The sequence below is a fragment of the Rattus rattus genome, chromosome 8 (assembly GCF_011064425.1).
Source record: "Rattus rattus isolate New Zealand chromosome 8, Rrattus_CSIRO_v1, whole genome shotgun sequence".
Taxonomy (NCBI): Eukaryota; Metazoa; Chordata; class Mammalia; order Rodentia; family Muridae; genus Rattus; species Rattus rattus.
The window spans coordinates 94,411,316-94,433,877 of NC_046161.1; the positions used below are offsets into that span (position 1 = coordinate 94,411,316).

The following is a 22,562-nucleotide window of genomic DNA, read 5'->3' on the forward strand; positions in this document are numbered from 1 at the left end:
GCGCACGCCCCCCAAGCCCCGCAAACCCACCGGCCCCGCATGACATCAGAGGCTGGGGAGAGCGCAGAGCGCAGGCGCGGGCGGAGCAGGCGGGCGGGAGGGGGCGCGTGGCGCTGCTCGGAGAGCGCTCCTCCGCCCAGCTCGGTCCCTGCGCCCCGCTCCGCCCGTGCCTCGCTGCCCGCGCCGAGCTTCGGGCGTCCACAGCGCGCCCGTCGCCCGTGCAGCCAGCGCCACCCAGGGCTGCGCCGCGCACCCCGCCTCCTCCCTTTCCGCCGTCGCCGCCGTCGGACACGCAGCCGCAGGCCGGGGCCCGGCCGCAGCTGGGGAGTCAGGGGCGCGCGCAGCCAGCCCTTCCCCCTCCGGCTCCCGCACCGCTCGCCGCCTCCCCTCGCCCTCCTCCTCTCCCCTCCCTGCTCCTTCGCCGCTTCCTCCTCCTCCTCCTCCTCGCCCGGCCCCAGCTGCCAGCACCATGTCCGCAGGGGGAGATTTTGGGAACCCGCTGCGAAAATTCAAGTTGGTTTTCCTAGGGGAGCAGAGCGGTGAGTACTCGGCTTATTCTCTCGGCTCGGAGCCGAGTCTTTTCCCCACGCCGCCCATTTAGCCACCCCACTAGGGACCCTCCCAGCCCCGGCTCGCCAAGGCCCTTCCACGCCCCGGTAGAGGAGAGGGATGCAGATGGGGAGATGGGACTGGCTCGGGCGGGGCCGGGCTGTGGAAGACCAGGAGGGGGAAGGAAGAAGGCGGCTCTGGGGTCAGGGGATGAGGGTGAGTGTGGGATGTGGGTACCGGTACCCGGTGCAGGTGCGTCCTGGAGGACCGAGGGCGGCGGCTAGCTCGCCGGCTCTAGGCGCCGGGCTCGCAGGCTCGCTGACTAGCTCGCACTGCGGCACAGGCTGCGGAGCACTGTGCAGGTGTCTGGGTGCCCGCGAGGGTGTGGGCGAAGGGACAGGAGCCTCTCTCTCTTGGGGGAATGAGGTGGGGCTGGGAGCTGGTTGCCCCCTCCCCAAGGTTAAGCCCGAGGGGCTCCCTGCGGACCCTGCTTGGAACCTGGGGAAATGACACGTCCAGCCCTGGAACAGATTGCTGCTGGGTAATGAGGAACAAGATACCTGTCCCTTTTCGAAAAGAGTGGGTGCAAATGGTAGGGGAACAGGGCACTTAGCTTCTCTGGCTTACATCCGACTGGGCAGAAGGTTCTAGACTCACTGTCCTTCACTAATGCGTTAGCCTCTTTGGGGCTCAGGGGTGTGGATCGTGAGAGTGAAGATTTTCCCCATAGCAGTTGACTTGGGGGATGGTACAGAAGCATCTCATATCTATGAGCTTGGCACTGGGCAGAGAAAGGCCTAGGCGACACGCCCTGCCTGGCTTCCCTGCCCCCTCTAGAGAGCATCAGTGAAGCCGGTGGATTCTCCCACCCCCCTCTCCCAGCTCACCGCCCTTCTTGGGGGAGGGGAGGTCACCGTGGCAGCCAGCCAGATCCTACAGAGGGGGAGACTAAGGGTTTCTTTGCTGCCCAAGAGTCTCCCGTCTCCAATATCCGAAACCTAGGTTGGTCCAAGGTGGGAAGCCCAGATTGAAGAGCCGCGACCCCTCTGATACCTGTAGGAAGGAGTGGCTCCTTGAGAGCCTCGGCTCGGGAGTCTCATAACCAGGGGTTTATAGAGACAAGCTGGGCTTCTAAGCATTTCTGCTGGAGGAGAAGGGGATCCCTAGGGGGCGGGATCCCCGGCTCTAGCTCTGTAAACCAGTTCTGTTAGCTGGTTTAGAGGCCAAGAGGAAGAAGGCTGTGGGAGGACCTGGTGGGCCCAGGCACAGTGCAGCTATGACGTGTACGTGTGGGCTGTGGAGGTCACATGGCCATCTCCTGTCTGCCGATGCTCAGAAAGTACCTGAGATGGAGGGTTGGGATCAGAGTGGAAGAAGTGGTTGCCTGTCCTGGAGAGCAGGGTTTGGGACATTTCAGATCAAACCCCTCTCAGCTAGGTAGCCAGCTGGATCTGACTACCTGTGCTTTGTAGACCCCAGTGTCACCAAGGACACCTTCGTTCCTTGCTGTGTGGGAAGGATTTGGGAGCACCTCAGCATTAGGAGGAAACCTGCAGGTGCCCAGCAGCCTTGGGGTGGAGGTTGTTTATCTAATCTGAGGCCTCCTGGACACTCAGTTTCTGTCTCTGAATAATGGGTGGCTAGAAGCAGCCCTTATACTTCGTGTTTCCCCCAGTGCCTGGAGTTCAAACAATATTTGTTTATTCTAAATCAAAACACAGTTCCATAAAGAATCAAATGTGGTGGGTTTGAATGAAAACTCCGGGCTCCCTTAGAAACTGTTCCGATGGGTGGAAACCCCCCCACAGGGAGCTCTGCCAACCCCTACAGGTCTGAAGTCACAGAAATGAGAGACGACCCTTCCTCACATGCTCATGTGGAGAGGGAAGGTAGTGGGAAGGGCTTGCCCAGAGACCCACTGTGAGTTGTGAACCCTTTGGGAGCAGGCACCCACACTTCCCTTTTCCCATCTACCATTTTTAACTAGCATGTCATTGGGAAATAGGATGACCTTCAATGCGAGAAGCCAGGTCTGGAACCTCTTTGAGAGGATAAATGGGCTCAGGAACAGTTGGTTGTGACCTGGCGGGAATGCTTGACTAGTTGGTCTCTAGACAGGGTTCATGGGCCCTTGGAACATAATCCATCAGTGAGATTGACTGCTGGCCACTTTGGTCCCTGACGGCAGACAGCCCGAAGCCCTTGAGTAGTTTCTTCCACTTTGATGTGTCTTTAGTGAATTGTTTACCTCCGGCTTACAGAACTTCTGCTGTCTGTGAGTCGCAGAGGTTGTGTGTATCCCGGAGCCCGGTGGGCCGTGACTGTAGCCCCTTCCATCTTACCTCGATTCTGCACGCCAGCATCCTCCGCAGTCTGTGCTGTGGAGGGAAGCTCCTGACACCTGCTCCAAACCCTACCCTAGCTCTCCCTTCCTATGTGACCTCAGAGACCCCTCACCTTCCACGCTGGAGCACTTGAGCCAACTGAAATCTGAGGCCTAAGGTTCCCTATAGGAGCCGAGTCAGCTGATGGTGATGGGGGAGGGAGGCAGTAAACGAGGTTGGAAGGACACAGCCTTCTCCTGATCTCTATCCCAGCGTCGTGGTAGCATCCCTCTCGGCTTGTGGGCAGAGACAGCTGGATTCCAAAGAGGGGTGCCAGGCTTGATACAGGGTAAGGAAGAAGATAACCCTGGAGCAGAGAAATCAATCATAGGTAGGCGTGAGGCTTTCAAAGGCACCAGGGAACTGCTTCGAACAGGAAGCTCGTGAGTGCCCACTCTCCGGAACACACCTCCAGCCAGGAGGAGAGCAGCGTGCCAGCATGGTGAATGGCGTGTCATCTGGCCTGTGGACTGTAGTGTGACTAGCAGTGCCTGCCTCCCATGGGGTGGGACCCTACGCAGGGGCTGTGGACTGAGGGTGAGGTGTTCCCTTGCATAGGAAGGCCATGCAGCAACACTGCTGGTGCTCAGGTAGCTGTGTGGGTCTTCCCGACTCACCCTAACACCGATGGCAATGGTGGGGGAACACAAGAGGGTGGGTGGTGCACACCAGACTGCTGAGGGACACTCCATAGCATCTCTGAGGGAGAGTGGGCCTGCCCGGTGTCCATCTTTCTCCCAAGTGATCGGAGCATCCGAGGGGATCTGGACCTCACCAGACACATCCTGGTGTGTGTAGAGGGAGGGAGGGAAGGAAAAGTGGACAGACACAAGGGACTGTCTGCTTTCCGGGACTGAGGCAGTAGGCCATCCGTCTCTATAGGCCTGAGTACAAGGGGTGGGTATAAATTCCAGGGAATCTCCTCTCTCCTCTGCCCAGCTATGCAGAAGGTATAGGTGGAGACACACCTGTCAGGAGTGACTCTGAGGCAGTGGTTCTCAGCCTTCCTCATGCGACAAACCTCTACCGCGGTCCCTCGTGTCGTGGTGACCCCCGACCGTAAAAGCATTTTGTTGCTGCTTCATAACTGTAGTTTTGCTACTGTTCTGAAGAGGAATGAAAATATCTGATGTACAGATTATCTGATACATGATTCCCAAGGGGGTTGCGACCACAGGTTGAGAACAGATGCTCTCAGGGATGGCTGGCACCGGGTAGAGACCGTCCTCCACTTCCTCTTCAGTTAAGGGTTAAGGAGCAACTGTCCACAGGCAGGCTGAGCCCTGTTCCCCGCAGCCACCCCATGCACCGGCACACACAGCCCCATACTAGCTTGGTGGCGGGCGCACTGTCCCTTCCAGAGGCTTCTCTCCTTTCAACTTCCAGCTTGTCAAATGGGCACAGCTTTGGTTTTTCAGTGAGCATTAACAAGAGTTGGTCATGCGCAGTCCTGTGACCGCTCTTCTGTCTCGGTTAACTGGGGGTTTTAATTTTAAGGACTTCAGGGTGAGTTTTCAGCACCCTAAGTGGATGACCAAAGCTGAGAGGAGTGCCTTAGTCATCTTCTGCTCCCAGCTCCCATCTGTGGGCTGTGTGTGTTCACCGAAGATCCTGATTTGAAAATGATGACGTCTCTGAGGTGTGAGATTTGCTGGTGGCCTGTCAGCACATTAACAGTGAAGGGAGTCAAGGCGGCTTTCCTGTAGCACCCATCGTGGCACCTGGTGCTTTCGCGGGCCAGGTTCTTCTTACCAGGGAGTTGTTGTTTTTGGTATTTTTGTCTTTTTTTTTTCCAGAGAATTGCATCATTATGCCCAAGCACCTGAGATTCTCAAAGGATTCTCCCAGCTCCCTTTATATCTCTGAAGAGATGGGGGGAGGGATTCTGTACTCCCAGAGGTGGGAAGGGACAGGGCAGACCAGAGCAGATCTCTTGGAGACCTGGCTTCAATCACCACGCTGTCCTGTGCCTCATCTCGTTTCTTTCCCTTTCCTTCTAATCTTCTCTCTCCCCTCACCCCTCCCCTGGGTGCTAGTACAAGAGAGAGAACTCTGGACATTGGGTGCAGACCTAGAACCCTTGTTTGTGTTGTCTGTCTAACAAGGTGTGCAGAAATGCATACACAGTAAGATGGGGGTTATCAGTATGCTTTCCATTACTATTATGAAACAACCAGGGCAGGCCAGTTTTGTAAGGAGAGCGGGTTTACAAAGCTCACATTCTGGAGGGTCGAGGACAGGGTGCTAGCGTTGGCTCAGTTCTGGTGAGGCTCCCATAACAGATGACATCATGGTGGAGAGTGATTATGAAGGCATGACGTCATATTACCACAGGAACTTAGATAACTGCACAATCCTTTGCCAGTAGCAGCTCTAGTGGATCAAAACCCCACTTAATAGGTTTCCGGCCTTATTTTTCATGAGGGGTTAGGTGAAGGTCAGGGGATCGGAAGATTGACAAGGGTCTTATACAAGCCTCACTGGATTTGATCTCCCTGTGTAACTATAACCTTGAGCCCTCCTTCTCCTCCACATCCTGAGTGCCAGGGATTGGCTCTAGGGCCTCATGCATGCCAGATTAATGCCAAATCCCTCCTGCCTCTTAAAGGACCCACTGAAGGTTAACCGGTGTGCAGCATAAGAGAAAAATGGCATCGTTAGTGCCAAAGATAAATGCAAGAGGACTTACCATAGAGAGAAAAGAAACTGAAGTGTCATAGTTCTGCCCTGGAGTAATCACCAGTGTTTAAATAATATGACTGTCGTTCCTTGTAATCCCCAAATGGTCATAAATCATTTGAAAAGAGAACAAAACTTCCTGTCCTTTTCTTCCGTGCTGCACCCCCAAAAATCAGTCTGTGTTGCCCTGACATTGCAGATCATCCTTGACAGGCCTGAGAGAAGTAGCATGTACGCTACCTCCACCCTGCTCTCCCCATCCAGCTCCCGCACCCTGTGCCTTCTGCTGTTGCCTGGCACCACAGGGCTGCTTGGTCTCTATAAAGAAATTGGTGGGCAGAACTGTCAAGGGAGCTGAAAGGTTAGGTAGAACAGCAAAATCCATAAACACAATTACCACTGTTCTGGACATTTTCGTTCAGTCTGTCTGTCTGTCTGTCTGTCTGTGGTCCTTTGTTGTTTCTCACTGTGCAGAAGATGGAGGAACTCTTGGTGGAGGTTGCCAGGGAGAAGGACCAGACACGCCCTGAGATGGGCAGCTCTTTTGTTCCAGCCAGAAAGACAGGCTGCTGGGAGACGGGGCTTCAGGCAGGGCCTGGGGACTTGAAGTCCCAAGGGGACTGGGAATGTCAGGCGCTTTGTTTCTAGAACCAGGGAAGAGGCCGGTGTTGGCTTTCTTCTCAGGACTCCTAAGGAGGTCTATATTATATGTCTGGGCTTCAAAAGTCAGATTTTCTTCATCATTTCTATAACTTTTGCTTGAGCGATCATTTTAAAGAGTAAAATTTTTGTTGCCATGAATGCTTTTTAAATCACTTCCATAAAGTAGTTTATTTTTAGAAGAAAAACATATTTATCCTGTTCTCTTGGTAACAAGACCAGTGGGAGCCCAGGTAACTGGGGCTACATACCTTGGCCTAGCACCGTATCCAGGGAGTGAAATACTCAAGGGACAGGCCTGGGTCCTGAAGGATACAGGTGACAGTGTGGCCCTGAAAGCAGAATGGATTCTGTAAAGTGGTCTCTGAGAAATACACAGAAAGGCTGGCTGCCATTGTCCTTCCTCTGTAAACCTCAAGTCTGTCTGCCCCAGGCTCTCCAGGAGCACTTCCTGGTCACTCTGTGATAAACAGGCACTGACTGTTATTTTGCGGTTCATGAGGCAGAGGCTTGGAGAGAGCTGGTTCTGCCTACCATGAGTGTAACTAATTAGAATTTGGAGTGCCAAGGCTTGGGGGACAGCTGAGTCAGGAGAGTACCTGCTTTGCAAACATAAATAGCTAGCTGAGTTTGATCCCCACAACTCGAATAAAAATAGAGTATGGTGGCAGATGACTTTTAATCCCAGCACTGGGAGAGGCAGGGGCATCCCTGTGGCTCGCCAGCCAGCCAACCTGATCTATGAGGTGAGCTTCAAGCCTCCAGGACAATGAGAGACCCTGTCTCAAAAACAGGCAGAGGCAGAGCATGAGGAATGAGACCCAAGGTTGTCTCCCCCACCCCTGCCACCTTCACACACACACACACACACACACACACACACACACACACACACACACACACACACACACACACACACACAAAGCATTTGGACCTTTGGATCAGGTCATTGTCAAAGTCAGGGCCAGGAGCAGAGACAAAAGAACACTGAGGTCTCATAAGCACAGGGTGTGCCATACATAAATGACTCAGAGAACATCTGTGCCAAACACTTTGCTAAAGAGGATCCAGTAGATCCCCCTGTAGATCCGCTGACCATGAAGGGTGTTGGAGCCAAGCAGAGGGAGGACGGGCCTTTGGAAGGAGGCAGGCAGGGTCTCCGTGAAGGAGGCTGGCAGTCCTGGCATTGTGTGGCAGGTAGTCTGCCTCCCCAAAGTAAGAATTGCTTACTTTGGATGGTTTGGAGGAAACCAATAGAAATCAGCCTTCAGCCTACGTCTACTGGGGACATGTGGCTGGGAACTGGTCACCAACGAGGGGAAAAACCGTCAAAAGAGTGTCAGTTTGTCAAACCACTTGCTGTGGACTAACCCCTGCTTGGCTTTGTCCTGCTCATGGGGCTGCAGTGTCCTAGAAACACAGATGTTATTTGTCACCTGTTAAATGAGTCCCCCCGCCCCGCTCCACTTTGGCTCCCAAGGCTCCTGGGTAGGGTGGCTTCTTCGGCTGGTGCAGCTCCTGCTGTGCTTCTGTAATTCAGCGCTGGCACTAAAGATGTCGGGCCTATAATGGCTCTTCTGCTGGGAGATGAGCATGCCACCGGTGCGAGGTGCTGCAGAGAGGCTCTCCTGATGTGTGTTCTGGTCCATCCTCTACTTCCTGTCACCAGAAGGCACTTCTTCCACATATGAGTGTCCTAAGGTGAAGGCAGCAGGGAACGTGGTGGTTCTCGGGTACTCGCTGCTAGAGAGAGAGAGAGAGAGAGAGAGAGAGAGAGAGAGAGAGAGAGAGAGAGAGCGAGACAGAAACAAGGTGGGTGTTAGTGACCCTGCCTAAGCTCTGCTCCGACTATCACTCCTCAGACCGCCTGAGTCCTGGGCTTCTGCCCCAGCTCACACCCTTCACTTGTCTGGGTAGTTTTGGGGTGCAGTAGGACCGTGCACACGCGTCCTCCGCTGGCATGACCTTGCTGGAATTTCACCCAAGATCAAATGCGTGAACGCTCAGCTTGCAGTTAAAGCTCAAGTACCAGCTGCCTTTGTCAATAAAGTCGTGACAGGGGCTCCCCCTCCCCCTCCTCACCTTGCAGCTGTCAGGGAAGGAGTGGAGATGCATGAAGCATTTCTGCAGGTAAGCTGCGCGCCACGGCCTTGGGCTGGCACGTCCTATTGCACAGCAGCAGAACTGGAGGGTCTGAGAATGGGCCTCCTCTGTGGAGGTTTCCGTGTGCCCAGCAGAGCCCAAAGGCAGGCACCACTCCGCAGGGAAGAGACTCTGTCTCAGTGCTTGCTTGCCCCTGCTCATCACCCCCAGAGGCAGCAGGTAGCACTGACACAGCAGTTTCCCCACTCGAGAGCTGCCCACACCCTCACGGGAAGAGCCTTTCCTTCTCCCTGGCAGGCCACAGGGGCAGAAGCTGCTCGAGATGCCACTTGAGGGATGTGGACTGTTCAGATCAGCACTTGGCCTAAGGTAAGTGGGAAGGTGTCATTAGAAATAGGAAGCATTATATTCAGAAGCAAGGCTATGACTGGTCTGCTTGAACAAGTCCTGGGGAGCTTCTCATAGGGTTTATGGTGAGTGAGAAAACACATGCAAGCACGGGGTGCAGGGGACAAAAGGGCCCTGCTGAGCCAAGGCAGTAGAGGACTTAGGGCCCCTGAAGAACCGAACAGGTTCAGGGCCGCTGGGACCCTGGTGCCCTGCAGGCGTGGGAGAGTAGCAGGTGTAAGAGTTGAGCCTACAGAAGATGGCAGACCCAGGCCCAAGAGGCCTCCCTTGCCTTCCCACACTGGTATCTCAGCCTTTCCTGTAGAGAGTGGTGACCCCTGGAGACTTGGACAGAGGAGGCCCATGCTCATGGATTAGGAGACAAAGGCAGAGTGTGGCATATTTGAAGGTCTGAGCGACTGAACTAGGTCAGATAGAGGGCATTTGGGGAAGTGTAAGCCCAACTTCTACCTAGCTCTCTGGCCTACTCAGTTGCGTGGGTTTATTCTCTCAGTTTGGTCTGCAGAGACAAGGGAGAATAAGGGAGGGACTCCCATCCGTCTCCAAATGTCCTCAAATGCTCTCAAATGTCCCAGAACCAGCTATCTTGAGCTCCCCTATCTACTCTGCCACCATAGTAGCCTTGGGCCTCTGGATGCTTTGACCTCGGGGACACCGGTGTGCCAGCCTGCAGCGGTCCTAACAGACTTCCCTCTGCCCACTGCCCAGGCAGACGTGCATCTGATGCACAGTGACGATCGGGCTCTGATCAGTATCCTGTCGTTCTGCCTCTTCTGGGGGGCCTTGCCACACACTTCCCTTTGCTTTCTCCTGTGCTGCTCTCCTTTAAGATTAGGAGATTCGATTGCACGGCACAGATTAAGAGACAGTGCCATTCCCTGCCTTGGAGACAGAAACCTAATCTTGAACCGGCTGCTCCAAAAGCCTAGGTTTTTGAGAGCCAGGGGCCAGAGTGGAGGCAGAGGACGGCCACTCTTGAACTCACCCCTAATGGAGAAAGAGCAGCTTTTTGGGATCAAATGGGAACTGGTTTTCTGATGACCCATGACCTTTGCTCTCTGTCCTTCCTGCCTTGGAAGTCTTCCAATGCAATGGTACACCGCCTGGTATAGCTTTGGCAGCATGGACGTAGTCCTGGTTGGTTTATCTGCAAGGACAGCATCTCATAGTCACATCCGTGGCCCTTTGAACAGCACCAGGTCATTTCTGCAGTCAGGGTGGGTGAGGGCTCTCTGTGTTGGTGTCCAGCAGAAGAAAGAGGGACAACGTTGACCTGTTCCAGCCTCCTCTGCAGGGGTGGGAGCTGGAGACCCATCCCTGGTTCTGGGATAGATTGCTGTAACTGTAACCTGTGCACTAAAGCCAAGTCCCAAAGGGACAGGCAGATAAGCTTCTGGCTAACTCTGAGAGTCGAAGAGAAACATTCCACCTTGACCGTGGGATGAGCAGGAAGTAGGTCACAGGGCAGAGCAATGGAGCCATTTAGAACACGTTTCTCATTTTTTCCCCCTCCTGTCCAGTACAGTGAGCAAGCCAGGAGGGAGCCACAGGTGTAACCAGAGGGAAGAGAGACCAAGGATGTGCTGAGTCAGGGAGAGCGTGATTCCTGCCTCTAGCAAGCCAGGTTCAGCAGCCACCCTAGGCGAGCCCGAAGGGCTTGCTGGCTTCCGATGAGGCTTCCGGAACCAGGATGCTTGGCCGTTCTGATGGTGCTCTCCATTCCCAGGGTTCTGAACAAAGCCCAGTTAAAGACTGGAGGGTCTGTCAAACTGGTGCTGGTTCTTGGGCGTAGTATGTTGTGACTGAGAAGGGCAGGAAGAGGACTGTAGCCCCGTGGGACAGCAGAGGAAAGGAAGACTCTGCCTGGTGCTCCCTGGAGGATTTCCAGCATCCCCACTGCCTGAGCACTCCCTGTGTATGTTGTGCAGTGGGGTGATGCTGAGCCCACTCCCCCACTCCCCCACCCCACCCCCACCCCTCTGGGCTGCTGCTTGACCCTGCAGATGTGCACTTCTCTGGCCACTGTTAGGAATGCTTTCAGATTATTTTTAAACTTGCAGCACAACCTACATGCAGCCCTAGAGCCTGTAAGTCCTGAATTCTGGCTCATTGGGTTGCCTTCCCCTTCTCTACACCCTACCATAACACTGCAGGCCACTGCCCAGATCACAAGGAGCAGGAGGCCTGACAAGGCACCGGGCCACTCTCCTCCAGGCCTGATCCTTTCCTGCCCTCATCAGAAAATGCCAGAGCCCCACCTGTAGAGCCAGGAAAACCCTGCCCTTCTCCATCTCTGGGGACAGAGGAGATGCTAGAGCTGGCATGGTCTGGTGTCTTCTGTCTGGGGAGCCCAGGTATGGTGTGGGGGTCTGGGCAGAGGGTGCACCAGTGCCTGGACCAGTAGACCCTACAGAGCAGTCCTCCATTCTGCCCTCATCCCAGCAGGCTGGGAGAATGTCTGAGGGTTAGGAGACCTTGTTCAGGGGACCACAGCAGCAGGAGGGGAAAGGGAACCGCTTGGGAAGTGGAAGGGAGCCTGTCACCATGAGTCTCATGTCCTTCCCCTGTGTGCAGATGGGACTTGTGACTTGCTGCTAACCCCTACAGTATGGCAAAGGTGGCGGGAGGTCACTCATTTAATTGAGTCATGTCACTGGGAAAGGTAACAAGATAGTTTGTCCCTTGACGGTTTCATTTCTTTTTTACTCTTTAAAAACTTCACGTGTTTATACAGTGTACTTTGATCATATCTGCCCCTTATTTTCCCCACTCCAGCCCCACTCCCCCAGGACCACGCCCAGTGTCGTCTTCCCCTGCTCTCCACCATATTCTTTTGAGACAGGGTCTCTCCATGAACCTGGAGCTCACGGACGGGCAGATTAGCTGTTCAGTGAGCCCTGAGGATTCTTCTGCCTCTGCCTCCTGTGCTAAGATTCATAGGCCACCCATGGCTTTTCACACGGGTGCTGGGGATCCGAACTCAGATCCCCATGTTTGTGTGGCAAGCCCTTTATCCACTGAGCCATCTCCTCAGCCCTTCTTCCTTTTTCTATTAGAAAACCATTCCTCATTGCCTCAGAGAATTAAGCTGCCATGCTGTGTGTGTAGAGAGAGGCTGGGAACTGTGGCTGGTCTCTTAGAAGAAAGTGACTCCAGTCTTATGTCCTTGGAGGAGGACTCTAACTTCAGACGAGAAATTCAGTCCAGCAGACACCATGCTTGTGGTCTTGTGAGGCCCCCAAGCAGAGGACCCTTCCACCCATGCCTGGACTCCCAGCCCACAGGGACTGAGAGATGGTAAAGTTCACTGTTCTGAGCCACTGTGACAGTTACCGAGGGTAGTTGGTGCACATCGATGAACAGCTTATACAGAGGGAAGATTTTAGGGTGGGGAGACGCCTTCATCAGAGAGGGAGTGGAGTTCTCAGGGGGGACCCATGACCACTCTGAGTCAAGCAGCCACCCAGGCCCACGTGTGAACCCCTGATGCGTGATCTCCTTGTCTTCTTCATGTGCTCCCAAATAAACCTTGATTCCTGAAGCTGTCTCCTGTCAGATGCAGAGCTAGAACATTCTGTAGGGCCTTCTGCCATATCCTTGTGTTCTGAGGCCACTTCGGTTGATGGCCTACCCAGGAACCAGCCTTCATTGTCCCCTAACCTTTCTCCTGACCCTTGACACTTCCCATTGCATGTTTACAGTGGGCCTTAGCTGGTGACATCTTCCTGGTCTGGTGACACTTTGGTGACCAAGAGTAAAAAGAAGAGGTTCGGAGGGTAGGTTTCAGTTGTTCTTTGGAAGAGACAGTGCCTGCGTGTGGCCCTGGCTAGACAGGCTTCTGAGGATGACTGTCAGTTGTGCATTGAAAGAGACAGTGCCTGGTTGTGGCTTTAGTTCTGTATCCTGCTAGACAGGACCTCCCCCAAACCCCCTTCCTCTGGCTTCACATCTCTCTGACAGTATCTGCTCCAGAGTCTTCTGTGGTTTGGGACATTATGGGGCTGCCTTTAGGAATGGCTCCTTAGAGACCTAGAGCTTACAGAGTTGGGAGGAGACTCTGAACATTGCCCTGGTTCCCTGGTTCCCCATTCAGTCTAGTGCCTGGCCAGCAACCATTTGAGTTCCACAAAAGCTGGAGACACAGCGGTCCTTCCTGCATCCCAGATGGCCCTCGTCCACTCACAGCCCCAGGGCCCTGAGGTCTGAAGTGAGTTTTTCTTCCTCGTGGTAGGTACCTCAGCAGGAGACCTGCCCCTATGCAGGTTTCTGAGGAGCAGGATCATGGTTGATACTGGCTGAATGGGAGGTCTAGAAGTTTCTCTCTTGCTCTTGTGTTCCCCTTTATAGCGGGCTTGAGCGGAGCAGGGCTGAGCCTCCATCTATCTCCTCCTGGGCCAGCAGAATGTTGAGCAGCTGTGCGAGGGTCTGTAGGAGGACAGGAGAAGAGGCCCACAGAGCCAGCATCAGAAGCAGCCCCCTGTTTGGAGACTAAGAGCATCCCAGTTTGCCCCTTGGTGTGATGCTACCCCATCCCATAGTCCCTTGGAGAAGGAAGTAGATTTCTAGGAAGATGTTTGCCAGCGTCAGTCATCAGGTCCCTTCCACACTCCTGAGCAAGCTTTATCCCATCGTCATGTCAAACATCATGACCCTAATTTGGGGAGCTACAGGTCATTACAAGTCTCTCTGACAACTTAGGAAGCGTAGCCGTGCCTCTCAAGTATTCTGACCACCATCTTGTCACCTCACCCCTTCCCTGGATTACTCAGACTTTTAACATCCACAGCAACCAGCCTTGGGAAGAAAAGGATGAACGTGCCCATTACTTTGCCAACATTACGGCTGGCTGAGCCAAGGCATCCAGTGAGATAAGCTGTCAGAGTGCAGTGGCAGGAACTTCCTAAAGGGGCAATGGGAACACGGCAGTCATTTTTCCCTCCACTACAGCATGCTGTATTCAAGATGGACTAGCTCTGCAGCACAGGGATGCATGGGCACAGCTGGCTGGGAGGGGCTGGCTGAGCCTCAGAGCAATTGAATGGGAGCACATTCGCCCACTCCTGTGTGACTCTCCCCGGAAGCCAAGGGTTGCTATGTGTGCTGTGGATGGGGTCCTGCCAGTCCAGCATGTCTGGCTTTCAGAACTCTTTACTTGACCCTACAGGGAAGACACCATAGCTTTCTGAAGTTGCCATGAGTGTGCACTGCACTGAGGCAGAAAGGATTCAGACCTGGGTAGGTTGGCTGGGGTTCGAGTAGTTCTTCAGCCTACAGAGGGAAGCAATGGTCTCGGGAGGGTCTTAGAAACCCTGAAGGTGATGTTTCTGATCATCGGTCCCAACAGCAAGAAAGCGAGGCATTTACACACAGACCTGTATTGGCCATGTATGTGCATACACATGTATGTGTGTGCACTACACACGTCTCAAACATTCGTACATCAGTGTCAGCCTGTGATAAGATCTCCCAGCAGCCTCTGACCCAGATCAGTTTTGTTCTTCCATGAGGCTTGAATAGATGTACAGTAATATTCATGTTCCTTAGGGAATTTTCATATTCACCAGGGGCTGTGGAGATGCCCGGTGCTTGACAGAGTGAATGACTTTCAGAGGACCCAGGTTAGGTTTCCAGCGCCCACATCAGGTGGCTTCTAACCACCTGCTATTCCGGCTCCGGGGGTCCTGATACCCTTTCCTGTCCTCCTCAGGTACTGCACTCACTCTGAGTACATAGCCCCTCACACGCACATGCTCTTAAAACATTGCTTAAAAATAAAATCTTAAACTGTTTACATTTGGGCTGGAGAGATGGCTCAGCGGTTAAAAGCACTGGCTGCTCTTCCAGAGGTCCTGAGTTCAATTCCCAGCAACCACATGGTGGCTCACAACCATCTGTAATGAGATCTGATGCCCTCTTCTGATGGTGCCTGAAGACAGCTACAGTGTACTCATATATATAAAATAAATAAAATCTTAAGAAAAAAGGAAAAAGAAAGATCAAAATATATGAGAAAAAATTTAAATTTTTTATATTCATCAGCACATCTGTTTAATCAGACAGGATGCACCATTTCTATACCAGGTAGCTCAGAGAGAGCCTCTCTCTCTCTCTCTCTCTCTCTCTCTCTCTCTCTCTCTCTCTCTCTCTCCCTCCCTCTCCCTCTCCCTCTCCCTCTCCCTCCCCTCCCCTCCCCCTCCCCTCCCCTCTCCCTCCCCTCTCCTTCTCTGTGTGTGTGTCTGTGTCTGAGTCTGTGTCTGTGCATGTGTTAGCATATATATTATATATTAATACATCATTTCCCCCTTTGTGTTTTATTTTAGCATACTTTTAAGCTTATGAAAAAAGTTGCAGAACTAATACCCAAGCTGCTTCCCATCTGCCTTTTAGCCAGGACCCCCAAGTTTTACATTTTTACTACTCTCACACAATTCTTCAGACTTTTGTGAGATAGGTATTTCTCTCCCCATTGTACATCTGAGGAAGCTGGGCCCCAGAGAGGGTAGTAACTGACATAAGATCACACAGCAGACCAGAGGCAGATCCACGATTAAAACCCAGGCCTGTCGGTCCTTATGTGTGGGTGACGAGGCTGTGTGAATCCGTAGCCGCCTCCTCTCCTGCCCTTAGTTTCTTATCTCGTACCACAGCTCTGCAAGCAGTGGGCTATCTGAGCGTCTGTCGGTCTTTATTTCACTTCCATTCCTAAATGTTTTTTTCTGGGAATAGAATCTGAGGCTGCTGATATCTCGAAGATGCCACTTGCTCATAATGACTGCAGTCCTAGGCCAGAGGCTCGCCTCTGAAGGTTCCAGCATGTCAAGGCCCTGACACTCCAAAGAAGGCAGGTGGGGTGGCGGTGATACATCAAGGAAGGATGTCAGTCAGCACAGCTCTGCTGGGAGGCGGCCTCCGTTAAGCCTTTGCAGTCCTTCTGGGAAGTGACTCAGGCTTCAGGTTTAAACAGGACGATTGGAGTGAGGCCTGCATAAGTAAGCAGGCTTGGCTAAACTGGTCAGGGTGATTAGTTTATCAGTTCTGGCTCTGCTAGCTGGCTAAGTCCTCGCTTAGTGGGCAGGCCAGTTCCCTTAGACAATGGCTTCTGAGGGAAGGGACACTGGAGGCAGGCACTCTGTCCACAAGGTATCCAGGTGATGGCAGGTTTAAAGCTGAGTGGCTACTTCCTGGTACTTTGGGGCGGGGGAGTGGAGTGTGGTGAACAGAATGTTGAAAGGAAGATGCTTTATCTGCATGCTTGAAGGGAGTGAGATAAGTTACTGTCTTTCGCACAGACAGCCCTTGAATAACTGACGTGCCTATGTGCAGAGTTAAGCAGAACCAGAACCTTTGTTGGAGCAGGGTCTCACCATGTAAGAGAGCAGCCTGCCTCTGCCTCCCGAGGGCTGTTGGGATTGAAGGAGGACACCAGGATACTCAGTTCTGATGCCAAGTTTAAGGCCAAAGAGGAAGACATGAGAGTGAAGGCTTTTCTCCTGCTTTAGCTGCCTCCTGGGGCCAGTGGGGAGCCAGGTTTCTTGGTAAAGGCGGTTTCCACGTGCCTGCGGTATCATTCCAGAGTGATGAGGGTTCTTCTCACATCCTCTCAGGCTTGTTGTTATTTTTGTTTAGTTACCTTCAAAGTGACTTAAATGGCAAAAATCTTGGTATTCACCCATGTTTGTCCATCATTCTCTTGTCTCTCTGTGTTTCTACCCATCGCCATTTCCCATATTCCTGAAGAATTTCTGGTAACAGTTCATGTCCTGAGGATCAGCTAGTGATAAATTCTATTAGCTTTTGTATTTTGATAGATAGATAGATAGATAGATAGATAGATAGATAGATAGATAGATAGATATAGAGGGAGATAGATAGATTAGATAGATAGATAGATAGATAGATAGATAGAATAGATAGATAGATAGATGATATAATAGATAGATAGATAGATAGATAGATAGATAGATAGATAGATAGATAGATAGATAGATAGATGGTGGTAGATAGATAGATAGATAAATAGATAGACAGACAGACCGACCGACCATGTTCTTAGTATCTAAGAAACCTCTCCTGCTGATTTTCTTTTTAAATTGGATATCAGATATTGTGAACTAGGTGTTATTGTGAACTACACACTGGCTTCTAAGTGCTCAGTTTGAGACGTGCGAGAGAGAGTCCGTTTCATGTCTCTCTGGGACCACCATTACTGAGAAGAATGGCAGTCTTCCTATATTTTGTCTGTCATTAGGATGAGATGTGTCTGGTCTTTGCTACTACAACCTGACCAGAAGCTAAAGGCACCAGATCTTGGGTTTCGCACGTCTTCAGTTGTTTGTTGGGACACTAACCTGAGCTGTCCCTCTGAACACCAACTTGGTCTCATCGTCAGCCTTGGTTTCAGTAGCGATGGCCTGCGGTTAATTGTGTGAGTTCAGACTGGTCCTTTGAGTGGCTATACAATTTCCGCACTCCAGACCCTTTTGTAAAATTCTTTTGGAGTCCATCTCATAGCCTCATCTAAATCAGCAGCTGGTCCCGCTGTGTTTTTTCAGCTTTGGCTGCCAGAGAAGATGAGACGCTTCGGGGGAAACTGTGGCAAGATGTATTTTGATAAACAAACTTTGCTTGTGTGTTCTCTTTTTACTGACCTACCCTCTGCCTTCCTGAATTTATAAACAAGAGACCCGGTGTCTCACCATCCGGCTGGCTTGAGCACCGGAGGTGTGATTGTGATTGAAAAGTTCAGAGTGGAAGGCCAGAGACGCAGATGGAGCAGTAGCCGGAGTCTCGGGTAGACACAGTTCCAGTGCTGGGTACCAGCAGATGCCCATACTCCAGGGCGGCCGCCTCTGGATGTACACTCCAGGTTGTTTGTTCTGGGACACAGTGTCTTTGTTTTGGTTACCTGCAGTGAGTCCTTCTCACTAGGTTCACCCCAGCCCTCTGGTAATCTGGTCTTGTGTGAGTATCAGAAGGGAGAAGGCTGGGTGTTGCAAAGTGGGGCTTCTCTATTGGAGAGGCAAGGTGGAGCTTTCCCAAGCAGTGGACATCAGCAGGGATTGGGAAGCTGCTCACTTTTATTAATAAGAAAGTACCATACCTTGACACCGTCTTCAACAATTCAATGTCCGATTTTATTTTCAAGAGTTGCAAAGTCTTTTTGGCATAGGGAAGGAATTATCTAAGGAATTAAATAAGGGCAGATACTCCCAGCACAGAGTGGTCCTGAGCCAGTAACACATCTGTTACCCCCTTGTTGGTCATGCTACCCCAGTGCCCCTCTGCCCTCCCACCACAGTCTTCCGCTCCATACTCTGGCTTCAGGGCTCTGAGCTGGATAAGGCAAAGCGGAACATGACTAAGGTTATGAAGCCCCAGGCTAAGAGGATTTTGCCCACAGCAGTAAAGGAGTCCTTCTAGAACGTCCATCCTACCGTGTATTAAAGTAGATTCATCTTAAAGACCATTTGGCTCATCCTCAATGGAACACCAATGAGCCGAGACAACCCCAAGACGTGCTCCTGGGCACGCTGGCAAACTTGTTGGTCGTGTTGCCCCCTCAGGCCTCCATCATCTGATAGGCAGCTCTGGGTACTAGTCCTGGCTGGTTCTTGATGATTGAGCAGGTCACTGTTCTATCAGTGAACCCATCTCTCCCGTGAACAGTGCCTTTCTCAGTTCCCGACTGCCGTCCCAAATGTCTGTTCTGGGACACAGTGTCTGTTTCAGTTCCCTGAGGCCTTGTGCTGCAGAGGCACCTTCAAGCTTCTTCTGTATTTCTAGTTCATGGTTTCCCTTCTTCAGCCCTTGACTGTGTGATGCCCCCCTTCCCTCTTGTTGCCTATGTCTTCCAGTAACTGAGCCCTGTACCTACTACCGTCCCATAGGCCCTCATGACTTCAGGTGGTAGAAGTTGGGGCAGGGGCTCCATGCCATTCCCTGACCTTGAGCTGAGAAAGCCTCAGTCAGAGCTCCAGACTGCTTCCTGATCCTGGCCTGAGGTTGGCGTTGGTTTGTTTTATCGTGTCTTAGGGTTAAGGAATGGGATACTCCTGTGGCTGATGTACTCCAAATCATTCATTCTCACAGTGGTGCTGGCCAGGACAAACGCCCCAAGGATATAGAGAGAAGAAGACGTCTCTGTTAGGGCAGGGATGATTTAGTCAGAAATCTCTTGAGGCTGTTGGGAAGGAGGGATAGAAGCAAGACTAATGTGCAAACTCCCAGAAGGCTTTGGAGAGCAGAGAACAGACTCGGGAAATGTGAGGTACTGCATAGTCGTCTGTGGGCTCTACTCACCCTGCTGGATACTGGGTCTCCAGCCCTCACCTTATAACCCCAAGTTTGTACCTTTGACTGACATCCCCTCATTCTCCCCCGCCCCCGTGCCCCACCCCCACCCCGTGCTCCAGCAGCCACCCGCAGGTCTTTGCCCTCTACTTTCGTAGATTGAACATACATGAGACCACGTGACTGCGTCTTTTCGTGTGTCTGGTGTTGTCATTACAAAACAAGGCTTCGGTGGGGCTGGGGAGATGGCTTGGTGGGTAAAGCACCTGCTTCGCAAGTGTAAGGATTGATGCTCTGGTCCCCAGCACCCACATAAATGCCACCAGCAACCATAGCACTTAGGAGATCATCTTTGGAGCAAGCTGGCTAGATAGACCAGCTGAGTCAGAGAACTCTGGTTCAAGTGAGAATCCCTGCTTCAGTGTAGAAGGTGGAACGAAATCAAAGGGGATATCTGACCTCGGGGTGTCGTGTGCGTGCACATGTGCAGGACTGTGCACGCGCACACATATGCATGCACGCACACATGCACATGCACATGTGCCCACACAGGAAGATGTGCACATACATATGCATGCACGCACACATACACCACAGGCATACACATACATATGCCAGAAAGGGAGCTGTGAGGTGTCGAATACATTAGCTGGACTAATTACCATATCACTGCATACGTACGTATATAGAGAGGGAGTTCTATCAAAGCATCACCTTGTATATCATAACTATTTATAACATCGACTTCTCAGCCATGCCTCCGTACACCAGGAGCTGGAGAGAGAAAGGCAGTTGGAGAACACACGGACGCGTATACAGCAGGAAGGTGGCAGAGCCCTCCCTCTGGGCAGCTGGAGGCCCTGGCTGGGCACCTTTGGAGGGGTGTCACCTAGATCAGCCCTTCCCTCTAATTAACTTTCTGCTGAAGGAGAGCCACTGGAAAAGAAGCAGGAGGACAGCCGAGAGTGTGTGTGTAGAAAGGGAAACTGAGGCTGGGCCTCCCAGTGCCCTGTCTGATGGCCACGTGAAGGCCTAGCAATCCCTTATGTCACTGATAGGCTCAGGGCTTTGATGAAGGTGTCTGAAGGCTGACCATGTTGCATGCCTGAGACTCCTGCATGTGAAGTGCGTTACCTGTAGTGTTAGATTTCATGGGGAAGAAGGAACTTTTATTCCCCCCTTCTGGTTTCTCCTCATCCTGTCTACCTGGTTGAAGTGTGGGCTTCTTTTTTATTTTACAGCATTTTATTTTTAATTCATGATCATCACTATTAAAATTATGTGTATGTTGTGTCCAAGAAGGCCAGAGGTATCAGATCCCCCTGGAGCTGGAACTGGACTTAACGGTAGTTGTGAGCCACCAGACATGGGTGCTGGGAACTGAACTCTAGACCTCTACAAGAGCAGGAAGTGTTCTTAACCAGGAAGCCATCTCTCCAGCCCCGATGTGTAGACTTCTGTGTTGCTACGATTTCTTTGGATCCCCCAATCCTGCTCTTTCTTGCTCTCACGGAAGGTCCGTGCTCCTCAGGGAGCTGCAATGGCTCCAAGGTCTACAGCCAGTCAGGGCCACATGGGGGTGGAGGGCAGAACTCCCTTCTGTAGGCCAGGATTCCTACTTTTCCAGCCAGCGCGAAGGGTGGAAATGAAGCAGCACTGTACATCTGAGTCAGGACAGGCTTAGAGGAAGTAGGGCTGTGGGGGTGGGGTGGACTGTGGAGGATTGTGGGGGGCTGTGAGGCAGGAACACTTGGTAAGAAGGCCAGAGGGTCAGGCACGGTCAGCCCAGGTTGGTACAGAAGGGCTTGGTCCACACAAGCCTGCCTCATGCCTTGCTGCCCTCAGCCTCCTCTTCTTCCTGCCCCCCTCCCCACTTCAATCTTTACTGGCCCCTGAGTGAGGCCAGGCAGATGAGCATCCTCTGGCAGAGGGAATTAACATACTTAATTAAAGTGTCCAATGAAGAGCTCTGCGTACTTCTTAATTACTGTCTGAGTCTGTTGGGGGAAGGTTTGGAATGGGATTTTTTTTTTTTCACCTGTTTCTGCATTTAGCCTACAGTGAGCCAGCTGGGCCCTGAGGGCTCAGGTGGGAGCTGTCAAAGCTGCTTTGAGCACCGGGTGGCAGAGCAGAGAGTGGAGGGGAAGCCTGGCCTCAGGCACATTTGCCTTTCCCAGTCTGAGGGGGCTGGGTTTTCTGTTTCTTTAACCCAGAACAAAAGGAAACAAGACTCACACAAAGGTAGCTGGTGTCTTCCTCAGTTCCCGTCCTCCTCCTAGGGCCTGCGTGTCCTGCCCTCCGCAGCGCAGCCGGGCCGGTTACAGCGTGCCTGGGTGTGCAGAGCTTTGGGGGGAAGGTGGAGGCATCTTTTGGGGGTGCTATGACACAGGGACACAGGGTCAGGAAGGCTTGTCCTCCGTCCATTTCAGGCCCAGGATGTGAGTGAGCTCCGTCCAGACCATCAGGAGGACTAGGCTGATTTGCATCTCTGTCCAGCAGTGCCACAGAGCAGTTAGGGACAGGAATGTGAACTTGAGCTGAGAGCAGGCCGCAGGCCAAGGCTCTCTGTAGGGGGTGCAGCTTTGGCCAGGCCTTGGCGGACCCTCCATCAAGTCTGCAACGATTTCTCATACTCTGTCTCACTCCCTGGCCCTAAGTGTGGTCTCTCCACCCGCATTCACACCCACTCTGGAGAGAAGGAGAGGGAGGGGAAGTGTGTCCTTCACAAAATGAGACAGCAGCAGGATGTGAATCTGGAACTCCCCATCTATTCAGCTCTCATCCTGTGAGCCAGGCCCAAGCCACACCCAGAGTCCTCACGGGTACTGACTCGGGCATGCCACTCATGGAGCGGTGTGGGTGGATGACATGAGGTGAAGGGTAGCCCCATCACCCAGCCCTCAGACCGTCACCACTCCACACCAAACCAGGTGTCAGCTCCCCTCAAAGAGGCTTGTGTCAACAGCAGGGCCACACTGCAGCCCCTCCCTGGAGCTTGGCCTTTCAGGTGTTCAGGGCGGGGCCTAGCTCCACATGGCCAGACAGGGCTGCCTCTGGAGAGTGCTCTCACTGTGAACTTGGTTCACAGAGTGAACCTGGCAGAGTTGGCACCCAGTAGAGGGCCAGTGAGTGCTGAAACCTCACTGTCTTCTGCATCTGTTTAGAAACCGCCAGAACCTGCCCAAGTCGGTCTGACTAGAACTTGTGCCGGGTTGGGTCCCAAAGCCTGTGGGAAGCCAGTGGGGTGCATGGACCCCAAGGAAACAGACAGGCAGGTACTGGTAGCGGACCAGCAAGGGTCAGCGTTCAGTCTTTCCAGCAGTTGGCAGTGTTGCCATGGTGTGTGGAAGCGAGCGCCTCACAGCCTGTGGGTGTGCATGATCCTTGTCCGGCAGCACAGGAGAGAGTTCGAAGAAAATAAAGTTTTGTGGAAAATATGCATAGGCCCTTTTGCTCATGAAATTGACTGATTGCTTTAATATTTACTTC

General features: G+C 52.6%; 1 protein-coding gene across 1 annotated transcript in view; it reads left to right on the plus strand.

Moving 5' to 3' along the window:
* Positions 1-124: 124 nt before the first annotated feature.
* Rab6b (RAB6B, member RAS oncogene family) overlaps positions 125-22,562 on the plus strand; it is a 66,712-nt gene continuing 44,274 nt past the window's right edge. The window contains exon 1 of the mRNA XM_032910349.1: positions 125-539. Within this exon, the coding sequence (XP_032766240.1) occupies positions 470-539 (70 nt within the window). The 5' untranslated portion in view covers positions 125-469. The remainder of the gene's footprint in view (positions 540-22,562) is intronic.